Source organism: Haemorhous mexicanus, chromosome 11 (genome assembly GCF_027477595.1).
Source record: "Haemorhous mexicanus isolate bHaeMex1 chromosome 11, bHaeMex1.pri, whole genome shotgun sequence".
In the NCBI taxonomy this organism is placed as follows: domain Eukaryota; kingdom Metazoa; phylum Chordata; class Aves; order Passeriformes; family Fringillidae; genus Haemorhous; species Haemorhous mexicanus.
The window spans coordinates 20,554,779-20,574,413 of record NC_082351.1 but is presented as its reverse complement, the minus strand read 5'-3'; the positions used below and the strand labels follow the sequence as shown (position 1 = coordinate 20,574,413).

The following is a 19,635-nucleotide window of genomic DNA, read 5'->3' as shown; positions in this document are numbered from 1 at the left end:
GTGCCCTCACTTGCGTGTGCAGGACTCACCCTCGTCACGGCTGTTTGTCAGCGAAAAGATAAACCCAAGGTGCTGATTTCTTCTGGTGCTGAAAACTCCATGGTATTTCCTGAGATCTAAGCTCCACATTAGCACTTTATTTTCTGCATCCAAAGACAAAACCACAAGCTGCACCATTACTGAGCCGGGTTGGGGTTCTTTCTCTTGTGCAGTCAAAGTTCATTTTTAATGAGGGCATGTGAAGTTAAATCATGGCCAGTTGTCACCCCAGTTCTGGTTATACCCCAGTCACAGCTGAAGGAAGTCAGGAGAATGTAATTTACTAAGTGCTTTGGGATTCTTAGGAATATAACTCACTGGAGAGACATTGCAATTTTCTAAGTTCATCCTTAAGGGAAAAGTAAGTGAAGTTTCTGTGTTGGAGGTGGCTCTGGTGAGGGAAAGCATTTTGCAGCCATCCCCACAGGGTTGTTAATGCATGCTTTTTGCTAACATGCCATTTCACTGGAATTTTCACCCTTCTGAGCAATCTTGCATATGGATGAAAAGGAGAAAAAGGAACTCAGTGGTACTCCAGGCCCTGGAGGCCCCTCAGATGGGCTCTGCTGGGAATACCTGCCTTCCCATGGCAGTGACAGATGAAGCAATGCAAACTACAAGGATGAAAGGAAAAAGTCAGAAATGAGAAAAATGGGAGAGAAATTAAAATTTAAAAAATCTCCTGGGGGTCTGAAAGCCAAGGCAGATGGGTAAGTGGGTGAGATCCTCTGTGTATGTGCCCTCCCTGTTTCTGCCTTGGATGACCAAGGCTCAGAGCATCAGGGAAGGCTGGAGAGCCATGGAACTGCCAGTCCCACATCAGCAGTGGGAATGCCCCATCCTGTGGGGTGGACAGAGATGTGCTCCCAGCTGCCATACAGGCCCCAAATGAGCAGGAGAACAGCTGCCACTGGTCTTGGGAAGACAGTGGGACAGAACAGGGGTGCAGAAGAAGGGATTTCAGTGGTGAAATTCCGGCAATTTGCAGAACAACTGACTTGTTTCTCTGGGCATTGCCTCGTTGGTTAATTCTTTCCAGACCCAATATGCTAATAGGGGCAGGAGCACAACCTGCCCCGTATCCTCTCACTGGCCACCACCACATTCCAGCCAAGCAGTGGAAAAGCAAAGAAACAAAACCAAAACAGAAACTAAACTGTGTGTTAAGGAAAGAAAAAAACAAAACTGCTCCCTGCAGGCAATATAAGGCAGCCATATGGCACCAGTTCAGTAAATAAAAACTGAACAAGTGACTTCTTCTTGGTCCTTCTGGAGACAGTGGCAAACCAGGGATTAGCAGCATTCATAGTGCTCCCACACGTTTCCATGATGAGGGACACAGAGGAGACTTGTGTGGTGTCTGGAGAGGTGGGGAGGCAGAACTGGAAGGGACCATGAGGGGCCTGGCAGGGAGGAAAGTTGGGCTGGTTTATTTATTGAATATGAGCCTACAAAACCTGCTTGGCTTTGGTCTCACCAGATCCCATTGAGGCACAGGATAAACTGCCTGTTTGTGGTGGGGCAGATCAACAATGATGCCCTCCTGAATAACTCCTCTCCAGTTCTTGTGTTTGGTAGATCTCAGTGGCCATGAAAACATCCCCACCTCCTTCCCCCATGGCCCAGTAGTCCCATTTCAGTGAAAAATATCCTCACTCTCTAGGTTAGGTGTGCAGGGAGAGACCCTGGCTCCACCAGAGGTTCCTCTGCCCACAGCTCACAGCTCATGGCCCATTTTCGTGTGTAGGGAAAAGTTGTTTCCCACCAAAAGTAATCAGCACGAAGAAAAAAGGCTCAAAGAATGTTTCCCCAAAGTCCAGCAAACTCCCCAAACCAATTCTGTATCTTCTTGGCAGGAACTCTACATTTTTTAAAAGACATATCTGAAAATTACAGAAAGGCATGGAGTCCCTGCCCATCACATAAATCCGCAGTTCTTGCTGAATCACTCAGAATTGTGCTTCCCTGGACTTTGCCAACTCAGTCATGTCTGCACAGAAGTCTAAATAAAGTCTGTGTGCGAATCAAAGAAGCAAATTTCATGAGTAACTAGGAATTGTTAGTTTTTGTGGTATGTTTGCAGTTTTTTCTTATTCTAGCACTGTTTCCTGAGCAGACTGTAATATTCCACTTCAATCCCTCTAAGCTGACAGGAGAGCATGTACTTTGCAATCAAAGTGATTCATGCAATTACATGAGCCAGTGCAGAGTAAGGGAGTGAGAATCCCTAATCTAGAACATTAGCACTTATCTGTTAAATGCTCTTTTTTAACATACTGCAGAACCATCATCTTACTCCTTACATAAGGTTCTTCAGGGACTACTATGACAACAGCAGTGCTGAAAAGCAGCATAATGAGACACCAGGAGCACTGGGAACAGATCATACAAGAGCAGCTCATTACAACTATTTCTTGTCTGACCCCAGAAATAAAATCACTAGTGGATGCTTTTTTAATGCTGAAGTTCTTTGTCAATCTGTTTCCTTTTTATTAGTATATTCACTATATTTCTGTATATACAGTGATTGTTGACTTGGTCTGCAAGATTATATAAGTAAGAATAGAACAGGGTGGCTATTCCCAGGGGATGACAGTATTCCTGAAATCATGGCAGAGACTTTGCAGTGTGTTGATCTGTTGGAAAGGTTATGGAGATGAACTACCACAATCATTTGCTGGTGAGAAAAATGTTGCTGTGCAGTGAAACATGTACTGTGGAATTTGTTGCCAGTTTATTACACATGGAAGGTGAAAATTCCTTATATTAGAGGGCTTAATATCATATGCTGGTCCAGATCAGTGAAATTCAAACAGGAATTGACGTTTTAAGAGTTGGAGAAGTTTGCTGAAATTGTCTTCATTGTTGTAAGCCAGTGCTTGATATCTCTTAAGTGCTAGTTTAAAACACAATTTATCTCTACATTTTGGATTCACTAATGAAATTTATGGATTGATTTGCTAGGAATTCAGACAACGGTGCCTCTTCTAATCCCAACATCAGCATTTGTGTTTAGGCTTTTTAGAAATTCGTTTATTTGACGTCAGAAGAGGCCAGGCATGAGCACGAGGTGCGTGGATGCTGCTGCTCTCCTCACCTGCCTCTCATCCCAGGGCAGAAACGTGCAGAGCTCTCAGCCAATGCTGCAAGTTCCTGCAAGCAGCAGCCCCATGGATGTCCCCAAAGGCAATCCCACGTGTGAGAATTGCGTCTCACAGCCTGAACTGCCTCTCATTTTCTCCACAATGATGCAAACTGCTGTCTGTGTGATCCGGCCTCACACAGGGGGTGCCCAGGCTTGCTAAGCCACTCGCACCTCGGATCCCAGCTGGCTTTTACAGTCTCAGGGAGACCTGCAGGTGTGAAGCCTCCATTTCTCTGCCAGACTGCTGCTGGTAACTTGAGAAGGCACTGGCCAACTCCAGCCACATCAGAGAGAGAGAGGCAGGAAACTTAGAAGTCATTTACAAAAATATTTGCAACTAAAACATAAATGGTGGTTGTGTAAATGCTGGGGACCCAAATAAATGTCAGCAGAAATGGTCTATTCTGCCTCATGTACAGACCCCAAGGGAGAAGACAAATGATTGAGAAGAGTCTTGGGCTGTTTGTCTGTCAACCTCTACTTTAATTAATTAACATTAATTATTGACCTAAAGCAGAAATGTTGGACTACATCCCAACTCAGGGTACAGCTTAGAAATTTATTCTTGAATGACTTGTGTGTTTGGGTTATTTCAGGCACTACAGGCAACTGATTTGAGGTCTTTCATACCTTGGGTGAACTTTACACAGAGACTATACATTTTTATATATATGATATAAATAAATGCATTCTTCCTCTACAAGAGTCAGCAAGCTTTCAACATTTTGCTGAATCAAGACCATTTTTGGATATACAGTGTCAAAGATTAGACAAATTAGATACTGTCATTATTAAGAAAGTTTTTAGGGCAAAAGATAATTCTCCTGTCTCGCATTACATGCTTCTTCTCAATTCTTTTAAGAGAAAATTATCTTTTTAGATAGCTGATGTATTCACATTGTCAGTCTTCAAAATTCTGTAAATTCTGTAGTGCATTATCACTTGAATAGACCAAATAATTACTTGAATGCCTACTCATAGATAGTCTTCAGTAAAACTGAAGCTTTGAGAAGAACCAGTGAGACCCACCAACTGCATTTATGAGATGGGCACTGTGAGGATTTACATTTAAGACACGTTGTGGATTTTTATTACTTTTGCAATAAAACAATTGTAATGACACTGAAATTCAGAAAGTCATCTCCTCAACTTTCACCTTTTCTTTAAGAACAGGAGGGATTTAATAGGAATTAATTAATATCTCATCACAATTTTGTAGTCACATAAAGGCCATATAGATGTGAATAGTCTCTTCTGATAGCAAACCAGTTTTAGCTCAAGTTGGTAGTAAGAATGTTCACATTGGGGTGGATTCTAGTAAGTCTGTAGCATCCCCATTGTAATGCATAATGCTGCCCTTCCAGGCTCAGGATTGACAGCCTTTCAGAAATGATACTTTTTATGTCAAATGTCTTTTACAAGGAATTACTGAGTCTACACAAACCTGCAAAAAATTCTTCCCTTCCCCCTTATTATTTCTCTTCAATTCTATAGTGTTTTTAGAGGATCAGGAGGTTTAGAGCTGAAAGTGATTATTTGTTTCTGAAAGTTCTGGACACCTGGAGATTGTGAAAATAATCATTCCTGGCTTACATTCATTTTTAGTTTCTAGGATGCAAACAGAATTTAAAATAAGCTAATCCTTTCACCTGGTTTAAACTGCAAGTGCTTCATGTAGCAACATGAGTTTACAACTAAGGATACATCCCAGTTATTTTTAATCCTTTCACGTCAAAATTGGCTTATCCCAATTTGCTTTTAAAGCATCCTCAGAGTAAACCCCATTTACCCAGCCCATATTTGTCTTGAGTGCACTTGGATTAAATAACCCTAAGCACCCAAAAAGGCCACGTTTGTAATGAAAACACCTCCAGACAGAGTGATCTCCTGAGGGGAAGCCACCAAGGGATGGATTCGACAGCTCCTGACCGGGACTGAACCGAGCAGGAGCGCGCGAGGGGCTCGGTGCTCCTGCTCCCCTTCAGCCACGCTCAGACTCACCTCAGCAAGGAATGAGGCTGGCTGAGGGCTCAGGGAAATGTGGGCTCTGCAAAGGCTCAGCCTTCCCTGTTGGAACAAAAATATAAATTGAAAAATCTGGGGAAAACGGGACCTACTGAGAATGGGACATGCTGGAGGAGAGGAGTAGAATAAAGAGAGAGATGGAAGTAGGAACAGAGCTGCAGGAAAAGGGATAAAAAGGGAGTTAGGAGGGAGAAGAAAGGCAAAAAGAAGAGCTGGAAAAGTAAGGAAAAGAGAGAAGAAAGGAGTGAGAGAAGAAGGGAAGGAAATGCTGCCTGTGTTTTAGTGATGTCCTCCTCTCACAGAGGATGAAGGTGCCCAAAGGTACCACCATTAGAGATCAAGCCTTGGTTTGTGTGAATTTCAGTTGTGTGCCTGTAGAAACAGGTGTTCACTGAGACAACGAGAGCATGGCCTGGCATTTGTGCTGGAAGGAGCCAGAGGGGCACGGCTTCTGAAATGGGGCTCTCTGCTCCCAGTGCTCCTTCTTCTCACTGTCTTCCCAAGGATTTTTGGTGGGAGCCAGCCCTGCTGAAGAGGGAGTTGTTTTCCTCTTGTGCCCCTGGTTGCCATGGGAGCCAGGAGGGCTTCAGCAGAGGCAGAGATTGCCCGTGGCAAGAAAGGGAGAACCACAGGAGAACAGGAATTCAAATTGGTTCTGGGCTTCCAGCAGGAGTTGGGGTTGGTTCAATTCTTACTCAGACTGCGGGGCACTTTTGATGCTGCTTTGTCCCAGACAAGGTGAGCACAGCCTGCATGTCCCTCATGACCATGCCCACAGCTCTGCCAGGTGTCAGCAGAGGCTGGGTTGGGGGCTACAGGTGGTTTCTGTTCACAGAGGGAGCAGGGGCGACATCTGGTCTGGGTCTGCTGCTGGTCAGGGAGCAGAGAGAACATGGGCATGGGTCCATGCTGGCTCCAGTGGCGTGGGCTACCACTGCCCCAGTGTGGGATGTGCTCTGACCTGCTGTGGAATGCCCCCATCCTGCTCCAGGATCTCCTCAATACCTGCTGTGTCCTGCCCCCATCTTGTTGCATGATGTCCCCAATATGTTGTGGGATGTTTCTCCCCTAATCTGCTGTTGGATACCTCCCTGCTCCCTAATCTGCTGTGGGATGTCCACAGCCAGCCTTGGGATGAACCCCTAGACCTCTTATGGGACATCCTCATACCTGCTACAGGGTGAACCCCAGCCAGCCCTGGGACGCCACCACGCCTGCTGTGAGAAATCCTTCAGCCACACTGTGGGATTTTCCCCCAAGCTGTGGGACCAGCTGTGCGATGTTACCCCCTAAGCCCAGGTTCCCCAGCGCTGATGCGGGATGTCCCCAGCCTGTTGTGGGATGTTCCCCCGGGCTGCCCCATCCCGGCGCGGCCCCCCCGCCCCTTTGCCCGCAGCCGCGCACCTGGGCGCGGTGTGTGCGCGGCGCCCGCGGCCGCGGCGCTGCCGGGCGGGGGTGACTCAGCCCCGGCTTTATAACGGCGGGGCGGCTCCGAGCCCGGCTCCGAGGCCGGCTCCGCTGCGCCGCGCCCGCGGGGAGAGCCGGGGCCACGCACCGCACCATGAGGAGCCTGCGCGGAGCCCCGCCGGCGCTGCCGATGCCGCTGATGCTGCTGGTGCTGCTGGTGCTGCTGCTGGCAGCGGGGCACGGCGCTGTCATCACCGGGGTGAGCGCCGCCGCTCGGCACCGACGGCACCGACGGGAGCCGACACCGGCAGGGACGGAGGGACGGAGGGACGGAGGGCTCCGCCGCTGGGACGGGGAAGGGAGTCGGGGTTTGTTCGCGGGGAGTGATAGCGGGACTGGGGCAACCGCCCGGGATAAGGGGTGCCCGGGGACAGGGGAGCGCTGTGCCGTGTGGGATGCCCGGAGAGAGGAGAGCGCTCTGCCGTGCGGGATGCCCGGGGAGAGGGGAGCGCTTTGCCGTGTGGGATGCCCGGGGAGAGGAGAGCGCTCTGCCCTGTGGGATGCCCGGAGAGAGGAGAGCGCTCTGCCGTGCGGGATGCCCGGAGAGAGGAGAGCGCTCTGCCGTGTGGGATGCCCGGAGAGAGGGGAGTGCTCTGCCGTGCGGGATGCCCGGGGAGAGGAGAGCGCTCTGCCGTGCGGGATACCCGTGGAGGGGAGCCCCCTGCCGTGTGGGATGCCCGAAGAGAGGGGAGCGCTCTGCCCTGTGGGATGCCCGGAGAGAGGAGAGCGCTCTGCCCTGTGGGATGCCCAGGGAGAGAGGAGCGCTCTGCCGTGTGGGATGCCCGGAGAGAGGGGAGCGCTCTGCCGTGCGGGATGCTCGGGGAGAGGGGAGCGCTCTGCCGTGCGGGATACCCGTGGAGGGGAGCCCCCTGCCGTGTGGGATGCCCGAAGAGAGGGGAGCGCTCTGCCCTGTGGGATGCCCGGAGAGAGGAGAGCGCTCTGCCCTGTGGGATGCCCAGGGAGAGAGGAGCGCTCTGCCGTGTGGGATGCCCGGAGAGAGGGGAGCGCTCTGCCGTGCGGGATGCTCGGGGAGAGGGGAGCGCTCTGCCGTGCGGGATACCCGGAAAGAGGGGAGCGTTCTGCCGTGCGGGATACCCGTGGAGGGGAGCGCTCTGCCGTGCGGGATGCCCGGGACTGCTCCCTGGGTGAGCACTGCCGAGACTCGGGGTCTGTCCGCACTCAGCCACGCCAGGACGGAGCGGTGCCGAGCGCGGTGACGGATGGCCAGAGCTGGGATAAGTGATAACGAGGACGTGGGAGGGAAGGCAGTGCCAGGTGATGAGAGGTGTCAGGGCTTGGGGTCCGTCTGGGATAAATGGTACCGGACGTGGCATCTCTAGGGATGAGGGATGCCCGGAGCTGCAGGTTGGTCTGGATTCAGTGGTATCCCCCCAGAGCCTGGGGGTGTCTCTGCGGTGAGTGATGCCAGGATATGTCAGTCTCTGCAGTGGGCAATGCCAGCACTCGAGGGTCTCTGAGGTGAGGGGATGCCACAACGTGGGGTCTGTTCCTTTGCGGGGAGAGATGTCTTCAGGAGGGCTGTCTCCAGGCTGGTCTGAGAGCGTGCAGAGAATCCTGCTTCGTTTCCAGGGCTGGAGCTGTCTCCTATCTCCCTGCATGCAGCCCCAGCTGTCCCCAAACCTGCTCTGAGAGGGTCTGGCTCAGGGCATTGCACTGCCCACTGTGCACCCCAAGTTCCTCCAACCCCTCTATGTACAGGGCAGGATTACAACCCTTGGAAAACTCTGTTTTCCTTCTTTTTTTTCTTTGTCTATGACTGTGCTGCTTTTTCCCCTCAATAGCCACCCCTTGCAAACAAGTCTCTGTTGTTGTTTTTATGCTCAAGATTTACTCTGGTTATGAAAATACTTTTTTTCATAAAGACGTTATTTAACCCAAAGTGTTGCATCACTTTTTAGTTAAATGATTTTTTAAGTGTTTGCTTTGGATTAATAACTCAGCATTTGCATTCCTTTGAGAGCTCACATGTCTTTTGTAACCATCAGAAGTTGCACTCACAGCAGTGGATTTCTTTGTGGCTGTCCAGGCTCCCTGTCTGGACCCCTGAAGTCCATAAAACAGCTCGTGGGCATTTCTCTGGAAGTCAGATCAGTTCCCAGGACTAATTTTTTTTTTTTTTGTTTTTAGAGCAGAGAATGTGAAGAAATTTTTTAATAATTGAGGATTTCAAGTTTCTTTTAAGTAGAAACATTCCCAACAACAGAGGAGCAGTTTATCTGTTTTTAGAGTTGTGGCTACACCTTTAAAGCATAATTAATCCATTAAATAAAGTAATTGTGAGGCACTGAATAATAAATCAAGGACAAGGCAGATTCAAAAAGTAAAAATAGACTAGAACTAGAAAATGTTACTTTATTAACTATTGCATAGCATTTCTGCTTAAACCACTTTGATGCATTTTTGGCTTTTGATGAACAGGCAAATCTCAGACGAGAGCTGATGTAGGTGTTCCCCACCCCCCGAGCCTGAAAGGTGTTTTTCCGTTGCAATTTAAGGACTTTTTTCAAGATTTCCTCAATTCAGTGGTGGTTCTTGTGCTGAAACCTATTGCCTTTGCAGCTGGCATTTCACCTGGGACATATTCTTGGGCTGATTTTCCGGAATACTGTGTTTAAATGAGGTGATCATGTGGTGTTTGGGGAAGTTTAGGAGTAGCAGCAGGAATTACACATTGCAGATAAGGTGTGGGCAGGAACACTTGGGTTGAATATTTTCAAAACTTGTCATACATTTTTGGAAAGGGAGCCTTAAAAGTTCTGCCAGATGTAAATATGTGTGTGTGAGGTCAGGAAAGAAATTGTTCAGCCCGGACATTCAAGACTCTTGTTTGGTAGAACACACCCAGGTGGGTTTTTCAACTGAGTGATATTTCACCTCAGGACCAGTCCTACAGAGAGGAATGTACTTTGAGATAGATAACTGAGAACAAAAGGGAGTCAGGAGCTGCCAGGCAAGAAGTAGCAGAGCCTGTGACTCCAGCTGAGCAGTGGACACCGGTGTGCTGGAGGCAGCCAAAATCACTGGACCTGCATTTTTATTTGTGACTATGGCAAAGCAATATAATTAGAGTGCTTTTCAAATTATTATTATTTTATTTTTTTAAAGAGAGAGGTAGACTGGCAGACTGGAGTGGTAGTTTTATGGCCATATTAGTCTTACAAGCAAATGCTCTGTGTTTGGGCTTACCTGCAGCACAGAGCTCTGTGTTTAGGAGCTGTTTGGGTCACACACACTATTTAATAATGATCCTAATGCAACAGGTTCTTCCTAAACTACTGAATGAGCTTTAAACTTGTATTTTGATCTGGCTTCTGCTGGTCAGTGCAATATTTACCCAGTGAGTACAGTCTAAAGCCATTTATCATGTAAATCCCAAGGTAAGATCAGTGAGTTTTTCCCTCAAGAGCATGTTTACTCTGGGAATGTGCCTTCCCCAGAGCTGTTATCAACATTTACGTATGTTTTTATGAATTTCCCATTTACGTAGTGCTGACCAGTGCCTTCCATCTCTCACTGCTGCTGCCAGACACCCAGAGCAGTGAGTTAATCAAGCTTACATTCAGGATGCAAGCAGAACCTTTAACTGATGGCATTTCTCACTGGAGAAAGGAGACTGGTTTTTGCATTAAATCTATATAAGCTTTTGTTTAAAAAGTAACTGAAAGATGTACAGTAGCTTGTTTTCAAACCCTAATGTGTCAATTGCTCTTTATGGTTTGTGGGTTTTAAAACATACCCACTAGTTTGCATTTTGGTTTTTGCTTATCTAAGCTGTATTGGGTAAGTGGCTAAAATATTTTTTTGCCTCCCGTGAAGGGGAATGCTACCACAGCAGCATTTTTTTTGGATGTGGACACTTATGGAAAGCTTTTCTTAAGACCTCTTTTAGCTATGTGTAATTCTAGATAACAACAAATCCACATTTAAACTTTTGTTTTAGCTACTTCCACTTGGACTTCTCTAACAAAACTCTCATGCAGTGTTGCAAGGGCTCTCACCATGGTATTATCATATGAAGTTAGAAGGAATAGTTTCCTAAAAGTCATTAAATCAATGGATGCTTTCCTATCTTAGCTTCTCCATAAGACTGGTTTGGTGACTCTTTTGGTGACAAGTTTAGAGTGGTTGGTCCTTGCTCCTTCCTGAGCTCACTCAGGCACCGATCTGGGAGCTGGGAAAGTGAGTGGCACATGCCATGGTCTATCAGTGCTCAGAAGTTTGGACTGTAAATCACTGACAGACTTGGGTTTGGCCCAGAGCAGCTCTGTGTGTGGTCCTGGCTTTAAACAACCTGGTCCCAACTCCAAAATGTGCCAGGAGCCTGCACGTTCCAATCCATGGGAGACACAAGTATTGCAAATCAGCCTTTAATCTTATTATTCAGCCTTAATGAGCCATGATAACTTAGGGGTGCCAGAAGCAGCTCCTGAGCACCTGATCTGTCCTATTTCTGGACTACATTTATAATTCATGTAATTTGCTTAATGCTGTGTTGAACTGCAGGCCTGTGACCGAGACCAGCAGTGCGGGGGCGGGATGTGCTGCGCCGTCAGCCTCTGGATCCGCAGCCTGAGGATGTGCACCCCCATGGGAAACCTGGGAGACGAGTGCCACCCCTTGAGTCACAGAGTGAGTACCTCCCTGGGGGGGCTGGGGGAATGTCCTGAGCTGTACATCACATGGCATAAAGCCTAGACGTGGTGGTAAGGCAGGGAAACTTCCCATTCCTAACAATATCCAGCCACCTGCCTCTGTATGGGAACAGAGATGAAGGTACCTACGTAAGGAAGTGCATTAGTGTCAGAATTATGCTGAAGGGAATCAGAGGATGAAAGCACTACATGCTTCCCAGATTGTTTTCTTATTAGTTTGTTGTTGCTGCTTTGTTTTGTTGCTTGATCCAAAACAGCCCTGGCAGTTCCCAAGCCCAGCCCTGCCAATCCCTCCTGCTGTGAGCAGGAGCACAGCAAGTGCCACCGACCCCAGTGGTAGTGGATAAGATCCTGTCACAAGCATAAAAACGTCACCAGTTGGTGTTGGGACAGCTGGTGCATTGAGAAAGTGTTGACACATATTTGGACTTGAGAAGAGCGCCCACAGGCTCTCCTTGTTTCTGTTCTACATATTAATTTTAAATATCTATGTATATATACATATATGCACACACACTGTATTAATACAATGATTTTAACAAGTGCATTTATTTCAGGCGATGCAATTATGTATTTCTTATGCAGTATCAAAAAAGCTGCTTGTTTAAAACACAAAAGACTGAATGGGATGTTTCAGGGAGCTTGAGAACCTGATGGTCTTCAGAGCCATCCTCAGGGAAGAGCCCAAGAGTCATCACAAGTGGAAGATATAAGGCAATAAATTCAGATCATAAATGTGCAGCTAGCTAGCTGCTTCTCTCACTTTCCTCCAAGGCCTGGCTTCTCAGCTCAGTATCTACAGTTTATTTTCTCAGTTTTAGGAAGTTTAAAGCTCTATTTTATTGCAGTTAAATTTTTAAAACTTCTGCTGTGATACTGGGGACCAGATGGTCATTTTTACTATGTGATGTAGCAGGTTCTTCTTGTAAGGGCTCTTTCCATTACCAGGAATTAGGATAAGAGAAATTGTCTTCTAGAAGGTTTTATGAGCTTATTGTTATTGGGCAATAATTTAAACTGATATATTTCAAGCTGACTGCCTGCATAATTACAATCAGAGTAGATGCCTGTCCACCCCAGACACTAAGTCACTGATGCTTATAAACTTTATGAGGTTAATTTTAATTTCTCCACTGATCTTCCTGAGAAACACAAACCAAATTGGTTTACTGGAGAACGTGAAATGAGGTTATTTTAAGGATGGAGAGTTTTCTCAGTGGTTCCTTTCTGGTAAATACTTGTATAGAGAGCAGCTGGGTGCCCTGATCACCAAAACTTCTCATTTACCTGCAGGATAGGTCAAAATCAGACACCACCATGGCCATGGCACCTTGGGGACATCCAGAGGAGCCAGGAGATAACTGGCAGCTGAGGTTCCACCTTCTAGTTTCCTTCTCAACAACTAGATGGTGATGGACAGATGCCATTAGCAGTCCCAGCTGGAATTTCGAGGCCAGGTCTGAGGCAGGGCCAGGCAGGGTTTGCAGGCAGGTGAGGTTTGGCAGCATGTGGAACGAAAGGAACATTTCCTTGCAGCAAGTGGAATGTTTAGAATAAATAACCTGAGCTGTCAGAAGGCTGAGAGCTCAGGTTTTGGGTTTGGCTGCAGTGCTGGGTGTGGGCACCCAAAGAGATGATGCCCATGGGGAGTCCCCAGCAGGTGTGGGAGGTTGTTGCCTCTCTGCTCACACTGAAGCAGAGGGGCTGTGGTGGGTGGCACAGGGAAACCCACAACATCCCTTGCCCTGGGGCTGCTCTTCAGATGGTGCTGGGCAGGAGGCTGGTGCTGGCCCAGGGCACTGCAGGGGACTGAGCCCTCTGCCCACCTCCTGCCCCCACAGGGTGTCACTGGAGTCAGGGTGGTGCTTGGCACCATGCATGGAGAACTGTGTGGGACTTTGCTAAAGACATAGTTTGTGCACTGGCACAAGAAAATCTTGGAATATTAAAATTTTAGGCTTCAACCACACAGAAATGTGAGGGAATTAGGGCTGCCTGCCTGGCTGGTAACAGAGGCTTTGTACCTCTGTGCCTCCTTTGCTGCATCCAGGGAATGCTCAGTATGTGCTGCCAGCTGGCAGCACCACAGGTCCCAGACACTTCCCACTGGGCTGTCCTTTTTGGCTCCTGTAAGAGACAGAGCTTGTGACCAAGTTGTTGAAGATTGTCAGTGCGTGTGCATGTCACGGCACAATTAAATTTGTCTAATGTACTCCATATGTGCTCCCTGCAGCACAATGTGCCTGGAGGAGCGTGGGATGAAATGAGAAACCTCTGCCCTGTGGTGGAAAGGATCCTGCTCACAGGGAGGTCAGGCAAGGTGACCTCCAGCCTGATTACCACAGGATCCCAAGGTTCCCAGGTCATGCTCTGGGCCATGTGACAAGGCAGGATTTGGGACACGCAGAAAGCCCTGCACAGTGGCACCACAAAACGTGATGTTAAAGGCCAGTGTAGTTTCACAACAAATTCCTTTATGAAATGGGAGTAAATGGAGAACATGTGTCACAGATGTAGATTTACACAGCAACATGACTGTTAACATCCTGCTCTTAGCTGTGGCTGGACTGGGTGTACAGTGGGGCTGCCTTTGCCATCTGCTCTGTCCTGCAGCTCATGGGGAACTCTGGCTGTGAAGGGAGGGAACTGGGCAGCATTCCCCATATCCCCAGTATTGCTCCCATTTCATCCCCCCACCCACCAGTGCCGTGGCTCTCCCTGTCACTGATTGTGGGAAATAGTAAATATGCTATTAGCTAAAAAGTTGTTAAGATGCTCTGTAACAGAGGAATCTTCAGCTGCTGCTGGCTGTACGTGAGCTTTTGCCACCTTCCTATTGTCTCAGCCATGTAATGAGAATGATGCTGCAAATAAAGCTCAAGGAATGTACCCCAGCAGTCCCATCCCCTTTGTGAAAAGCTAAAAACACCCACACCAACACAGCTGACGTCCTTGTTCTGTCCCCAGGTGCCCTTCTCCGGGCGGCGGATGCACCACACCTGCCCGTGCCTGCCCGGCCTGGCCTGCCTCAGGACTGCTCCCAACAGATTCAGGTGCTTGCCAGACTTCAGAAAAGAAGATGTCTTTTTTTAGCAGGAACTGTTCCGCACTAGAAAGAGCCACTCAGTATTTTCGTTCTCTCGTTGTTGTGACAAAAAGAAAGGGTTACTGGCCAGGGGAAACCCTGCACCACTTTCCTGCCTCACCAACATCAGCTGGAGATGAGATGCTGCTGTTGTGGCCAAGGTTTTCAGGAGGGACTCGCAGTGGAGAATGGATGATTTCATTTTGGGGTAGCCAAACAACATCTGCTAGAGCAAAACTCCTTCTGAGGGCAGGGCCTTGACCATTCCTGAATCATTTTGTGGGCTTCATGGTTCTAGCTAAACCCCAGAATGAAAAAAATCCAAGTTTATTGCCAGTTTTGGAAAAATTTGGCCACATCTTTACACTTTGGAAGACCTGAATTGAACTGAGAGTTGGATAACTGCATAGCGTGAAGCATATGACAATTGCCAAAAGAACTGTATTTGCATTGCATTTCATATCTTTATTAATATAATTTTATTTGTAAGTTAGGCACACCTCTAGGGTAAAGGTTTAACCAATAGATGCAATTTTTATGCTTTTAAAAAGTAGCAGGTGGAAACAAGACATTTCAGTATTCAGAGCATTAAAAGATTTACTTATTTTAGTGTTCTAAGATGAGAAGTTGTTGTAACTTGAATTGCTGAAAAAATACCTGATCATCTCAAACTATGTATTAAGATGTAGTTTATATTAAAGAAAAAAGGAACCCTGAAGTTTATTTTAATAGGCTGCCTGACTTCTTGTATATGTATCAAATTTGCTGTGCAAAAATTCTGTATCAGAATAATGGCAGTGTATGATTTGATTTATGTTAATATTATAACATTATTTTGTCATTGTGGTTTTTCATTTTTATTCAGTGTAATCTGTTATCCCACACTTGATTCACCACCTAAGCTAGCAGAGCTCCTTATGGATAGCTTAGCTAAAGATTATGTGCCTCTGGCTGCTTTTTGGGAAACTTGTAGTTTACAAGGCATGAATTCCTCAATCAAGCTGCAGTTTCAGAATTTGGAAGAATCTTGGTGTAAATAATACGAGAGCTTTTTCTTGGCTGGTGCCTCAAAGGATCAACTTTAGCCCAGCAAACATAAGATTTGTGGGTTTTCTATGAGATACTGTGTGACTTTATATTTACTTGTCAGTCCCCAGAGCTGGAATTCCAACAGTTTGTGTGAGATTCACATGTTTCTTGCTCTCAGACATGCAAACATATGCTGGAACTGGAAAAGTGAAGTCATTCATCTTTCAACAATCAGTGCTTTGCTGCTGGTGGAGATGGGGGGGTTGGAGAAGTGAGCACACTGTGTCAAGGCCAGACCTGTAAAACTGAGAGGAGAAACATCCCTGGGAGTCACCAGGTACCTTCTACAGGGCTCCACAACCTTCCTCGAGGGTCAGAAAAGAATAACTGGATTAGTTATTGCCAGATCCTCAAGGATTCTGCATATGTTAGGGAAATCAGTCTTGAGAGAGATTGTATCTTCCTGGCTGAAAACAGCTCATCCCCAGGGTACCACTCCAGTGCCTCTGAATTTTGCCTCCCCCTTTGCAGTGGTGATACTGCAGCTGTGCAAGTGGTGACAGGAAAAAAAAAAAAAAGGACTGAAGTGCCACTGAAGGGTAATTTTACATCTGGTTTGCATTAATGTGATCAGGTACAAAGTGCCTGTATTAGATCTGAAGTCTCAGAGGGCTCAACACTAACCCAAAGGGCTGGTGAAAGGCTAAGTCATTTATTGAGTTCAAAGTGACATGCCAGCACTGCAGAAATTCCCATAACCTGGATTTAAAACCAACCCCCAAGCCTGATTCTACCATTGTCACTGAAACACCCAAACACCCTGTGCACCCCCAAAGGCTGGGTTTGCAGAACACACTGGAAGTGTGGGGGTTGCTTTTCTGTCCATGTCTGTCCCCATAAAATAAGCTCAATACCACAGACATCAATTTCACAAAATCAAGACAAAAAATAGGAGCAGTCCAAATGTGCCTGTGTTCCATCTCTTGCTCCATTTTTTAAAATCAGAGCACAAAAAATGAACCATGGGAGGAAACAGCAGCCCTGCTCCTCATCTCCTGCTGGCCTAATTCACCAGTGACTCCACTGAAGGCAGCAGCCCTGGTTTGTATCATTGTAAAAGAGTGGGCAGCTATACCTAAGGACTGCCTCAGACCTGCCAGATCCTAGGAGAGCGTATCAGACAAGAGCAGAGCAACTTTGTAATTTGTTGTAATTTGTGCCAATTAACTTGTGGGGTTAAGCATTTATCTGGGTAATGAGAACAGCCCCAATTACATGAGTTCAGAGTTCACACCCTCTATAGCAGTGGAAGTTCCTGTGTCCTGCAAACACTCCTGGACAGGGAATTTGGATGGTGCAGCTTTGAGAGATGCATTATCCCATACTTGTCCTTGAGGGGCTTCTCCACACCTTCCCTGCTGATGTAGGAGAGATAAAGGCAAAACCTCACTGTCCTACATCCCCACTATATTCACTTGGCAATAATTATTACGATTCCCCTTTTAGTAATTCAATTTCCATTAACTGACACTCACAGTGGAGGTTAGTTGATTTGAGAGAATCATTCTGGAAGGAAGATTAAGCTTTTGTATCCCCATTATTTCCTAAACTCTGCCCTATCAATTATCTTGTCTCCCATCCTAGGGGAGATTTCCTCTCCCAAGCACACCTGCAAAGGCCCTTTAATTTCTGTCTGCAGTGGAAGGGGCTGGGAGGGCACCCTTTACCTTTGCTTTACACTGATAATAGACAAACCAGTGATCACAAGTATTTCCAAATGTTAAAAGGCCCTGCAGTCCCCTCTGCTTTTCCCTGGAGCCAGCTTTTGTCTTGAGGAGCACAGCAAATGACTCAGGATGCCCTACAGAAAAGGTGGCCAGCCTCAAGCCAACCCGGCCACAAAAAGTTTTCTGCAGTCCCCTGTGCTTGCCCCAGAATCACCCTGGGAAGTATCTCAGGCCAGAGACAGCTTCCTCACCTGCCTTGAAGGAAGGAAGGGGACAGGCCCTTGCAGGAGAAATCAGATGAGAAAATAGAACAGAACTTGTGCAGCCCTGGAACCTCCTTGGTGCAGGGGAAAAGCCTCATTCCCCATACCCACAGCTTGTGAAGAAAGAGGCTGGTTTAAACACTTCCCTTTATTCACTGCACTTAGATCTGTGCCAACGTGTGTTTTAACTTTATTAATATTGCAGTAATATCATTATTAATGGAAACGTGTGCATTAATTTTTAATATTATATGAATATTGATATTAAAGATATGCTATAGAATATTGTTAATATCCCACCACACTGGAGGCATTTCCATGTTTATTGCCAGATTTTAGGTTAGCAGAGAGGCCTTGCAGGAAAGGGCACGATCATATATAATGAGCTGCTGCCTTAATTAGATTAGGTGCTTATTAGGGAAGGGGAAGCAAGGTGTTTGGGGTTTGAGGGTGCACAGCTGGCTGAGCCAGCACACACTTGTGAGCCTGGGGGACTGCAGGGAAGGCTCTGCTGTTGAGCACCAGCAAGCCCAGCTGAAACTCAGCTTCATCTGCATCCTCCTGCCCACAATTCACCCCTGAAAAATTTTGCCACTTCAAAAAAGCAGTGTTACAGAGGTGACACAAAAGTAAATTATTCTGGTTGTGTGGCAAGGGGGACTCAAATCTGAGTGGGTGCATACAGAAGAGACAGGTCACCCTAACAAAATGGTTTTGTTCTGTGATGCCCCTAAATGGTTTTACAGAACCAGTAACTGAAAGGAGCTGAACTGGCTGAAGGTCATCATGGTGTTTGAGAAGATTAAAGGGAATAATGTATACCTCTACAGAGAACACTTTAAGGTAAGAAAAGTGATTATTGTTGGTACTGTTAGTTTGTAGTGGTGTGGGAAACAGTAGTCTTGTTGTGACCCCAAAGCTCTACTGTGCTTGAAGATCATGTAACATTTCTTGTCAAGAGGGACTGAGCTAATTTTCCTCATCAGCACAAATCACCAAATCAAAGGATGACACCAGCAAGTGTGACCCCAGGCCAAGGTCCCTGCCAGTGCCTCCCCCTACCCCAGCAGCTCTGGGATTTGTTCTTTCTGCACAGATGGATATTCAAAAGAAACAGAAGGTGCTAAGAATCCCTTGATTTAAACAAGATGTCTCAGGAGTTTGATCCTGACAATGTGTAATGTGTTTTCCAAAAGGAATTAGAAAATTGCAGGAAGAGAATATACTGTGCAAATGCAAGAAGACTTTGATAACAGCAAAATCAATGTGCCTTTCTCTGTTACAGAGATATGAAATGGCAAACCAGCAGGGGTACAGTCATTAGACTGATCAATAATTCTGAGCACAGGAATGGAGATGAGTTTAATGAACACCAGCAAATCACCCATGGTTTCTCAAGGAGGGTCTTGAGTGCAGGCAGACCTAGCCCAGTGCAGTAGGACACATTCCAAGGATTTGGCAGGGCAGGTTCCCCCATGTGACACGTGTGCCTTGGAGGATGGTGGCAGCCTTTGGGTCACTGTGCCTGGTCATCAGGGCTGGGAAAGGCTGGATGTGAAAGGCTGAAGCTGAGCAATCCTGGTGCACTGAAGGGAGAAGGATGAATGGCAGCTTGTTTTGTGACAAGAAGTACAATGCAGGGTGACAGCAGAGTGCACAGGAGAGGAGGAAAGAGCAATATAACCACAGAGGAGAGGTGTAAACCCCCCTGTGGCAGGGGTTTCCCAAAAACCTGAGTGTGAGTAGCTTAGTGGGGCAGAAAATGAAAGCAAGCACAATGCCAAAAGGACAGAAATTCTCCTCTGCAAAACCTGGGAAACTCTGTGCATATTAATTGTGTGCCAGGAGTGCTCAGAGTACCCCAGACGGATGGTTCACCCCAAACACCTTGCTTCCTCTTTCCTAATAAGCATGTAATCAAATTAAGGCACCAGACATCAGGTGTTACAGGCACATCCCTGTCCCCAGAAGTTCACAAATCTTCCAGGCCACATAAAGCAAGTGCCTGTGCTGTACTTAGCACGTACCTGCATTGCTGCAGCCTGAGCCAGCCTGGGATGCAATGACTGCCCTGCATCCCAGCAGATGGTACAGGAAGGATGGGCCATGGACCCTGCAGAGCTCTGCACTGCACTGCTTGGGCAGTGTCTCTCTTCCTAGGCTGGGATTTCCACCAGGTCTC

General features: G+C 47.0%; 1 protein-coding gene across 1 annotated transcript; it reads left to right on the top strand.

Moving 5' to 3' along the window:
* Positions 1-6,742: 6,742 nt before the first annotated feature.
* Positions 6,743-15,275, top strand: PROK2 (prokineticin 2). Its single transcript, XM_059856957.1, has 3 exons — positions 6,743-6,875; positions 11,201-11,326; positions 14,317-15,275. Exons 1-3 carry the CDS (start codon positions 6,771-6,773, stop codon positions 14,440-14,442), a joined length of 357 nt encoding a protein of 118 aa, XP_059712940.1. The 5' UTR covers positions 6,743-6,770; the 3' UTR covers positions 14,443-15,275.
* Positions 15,276-19,635: the final 4,360 nt, after the last annotated feature.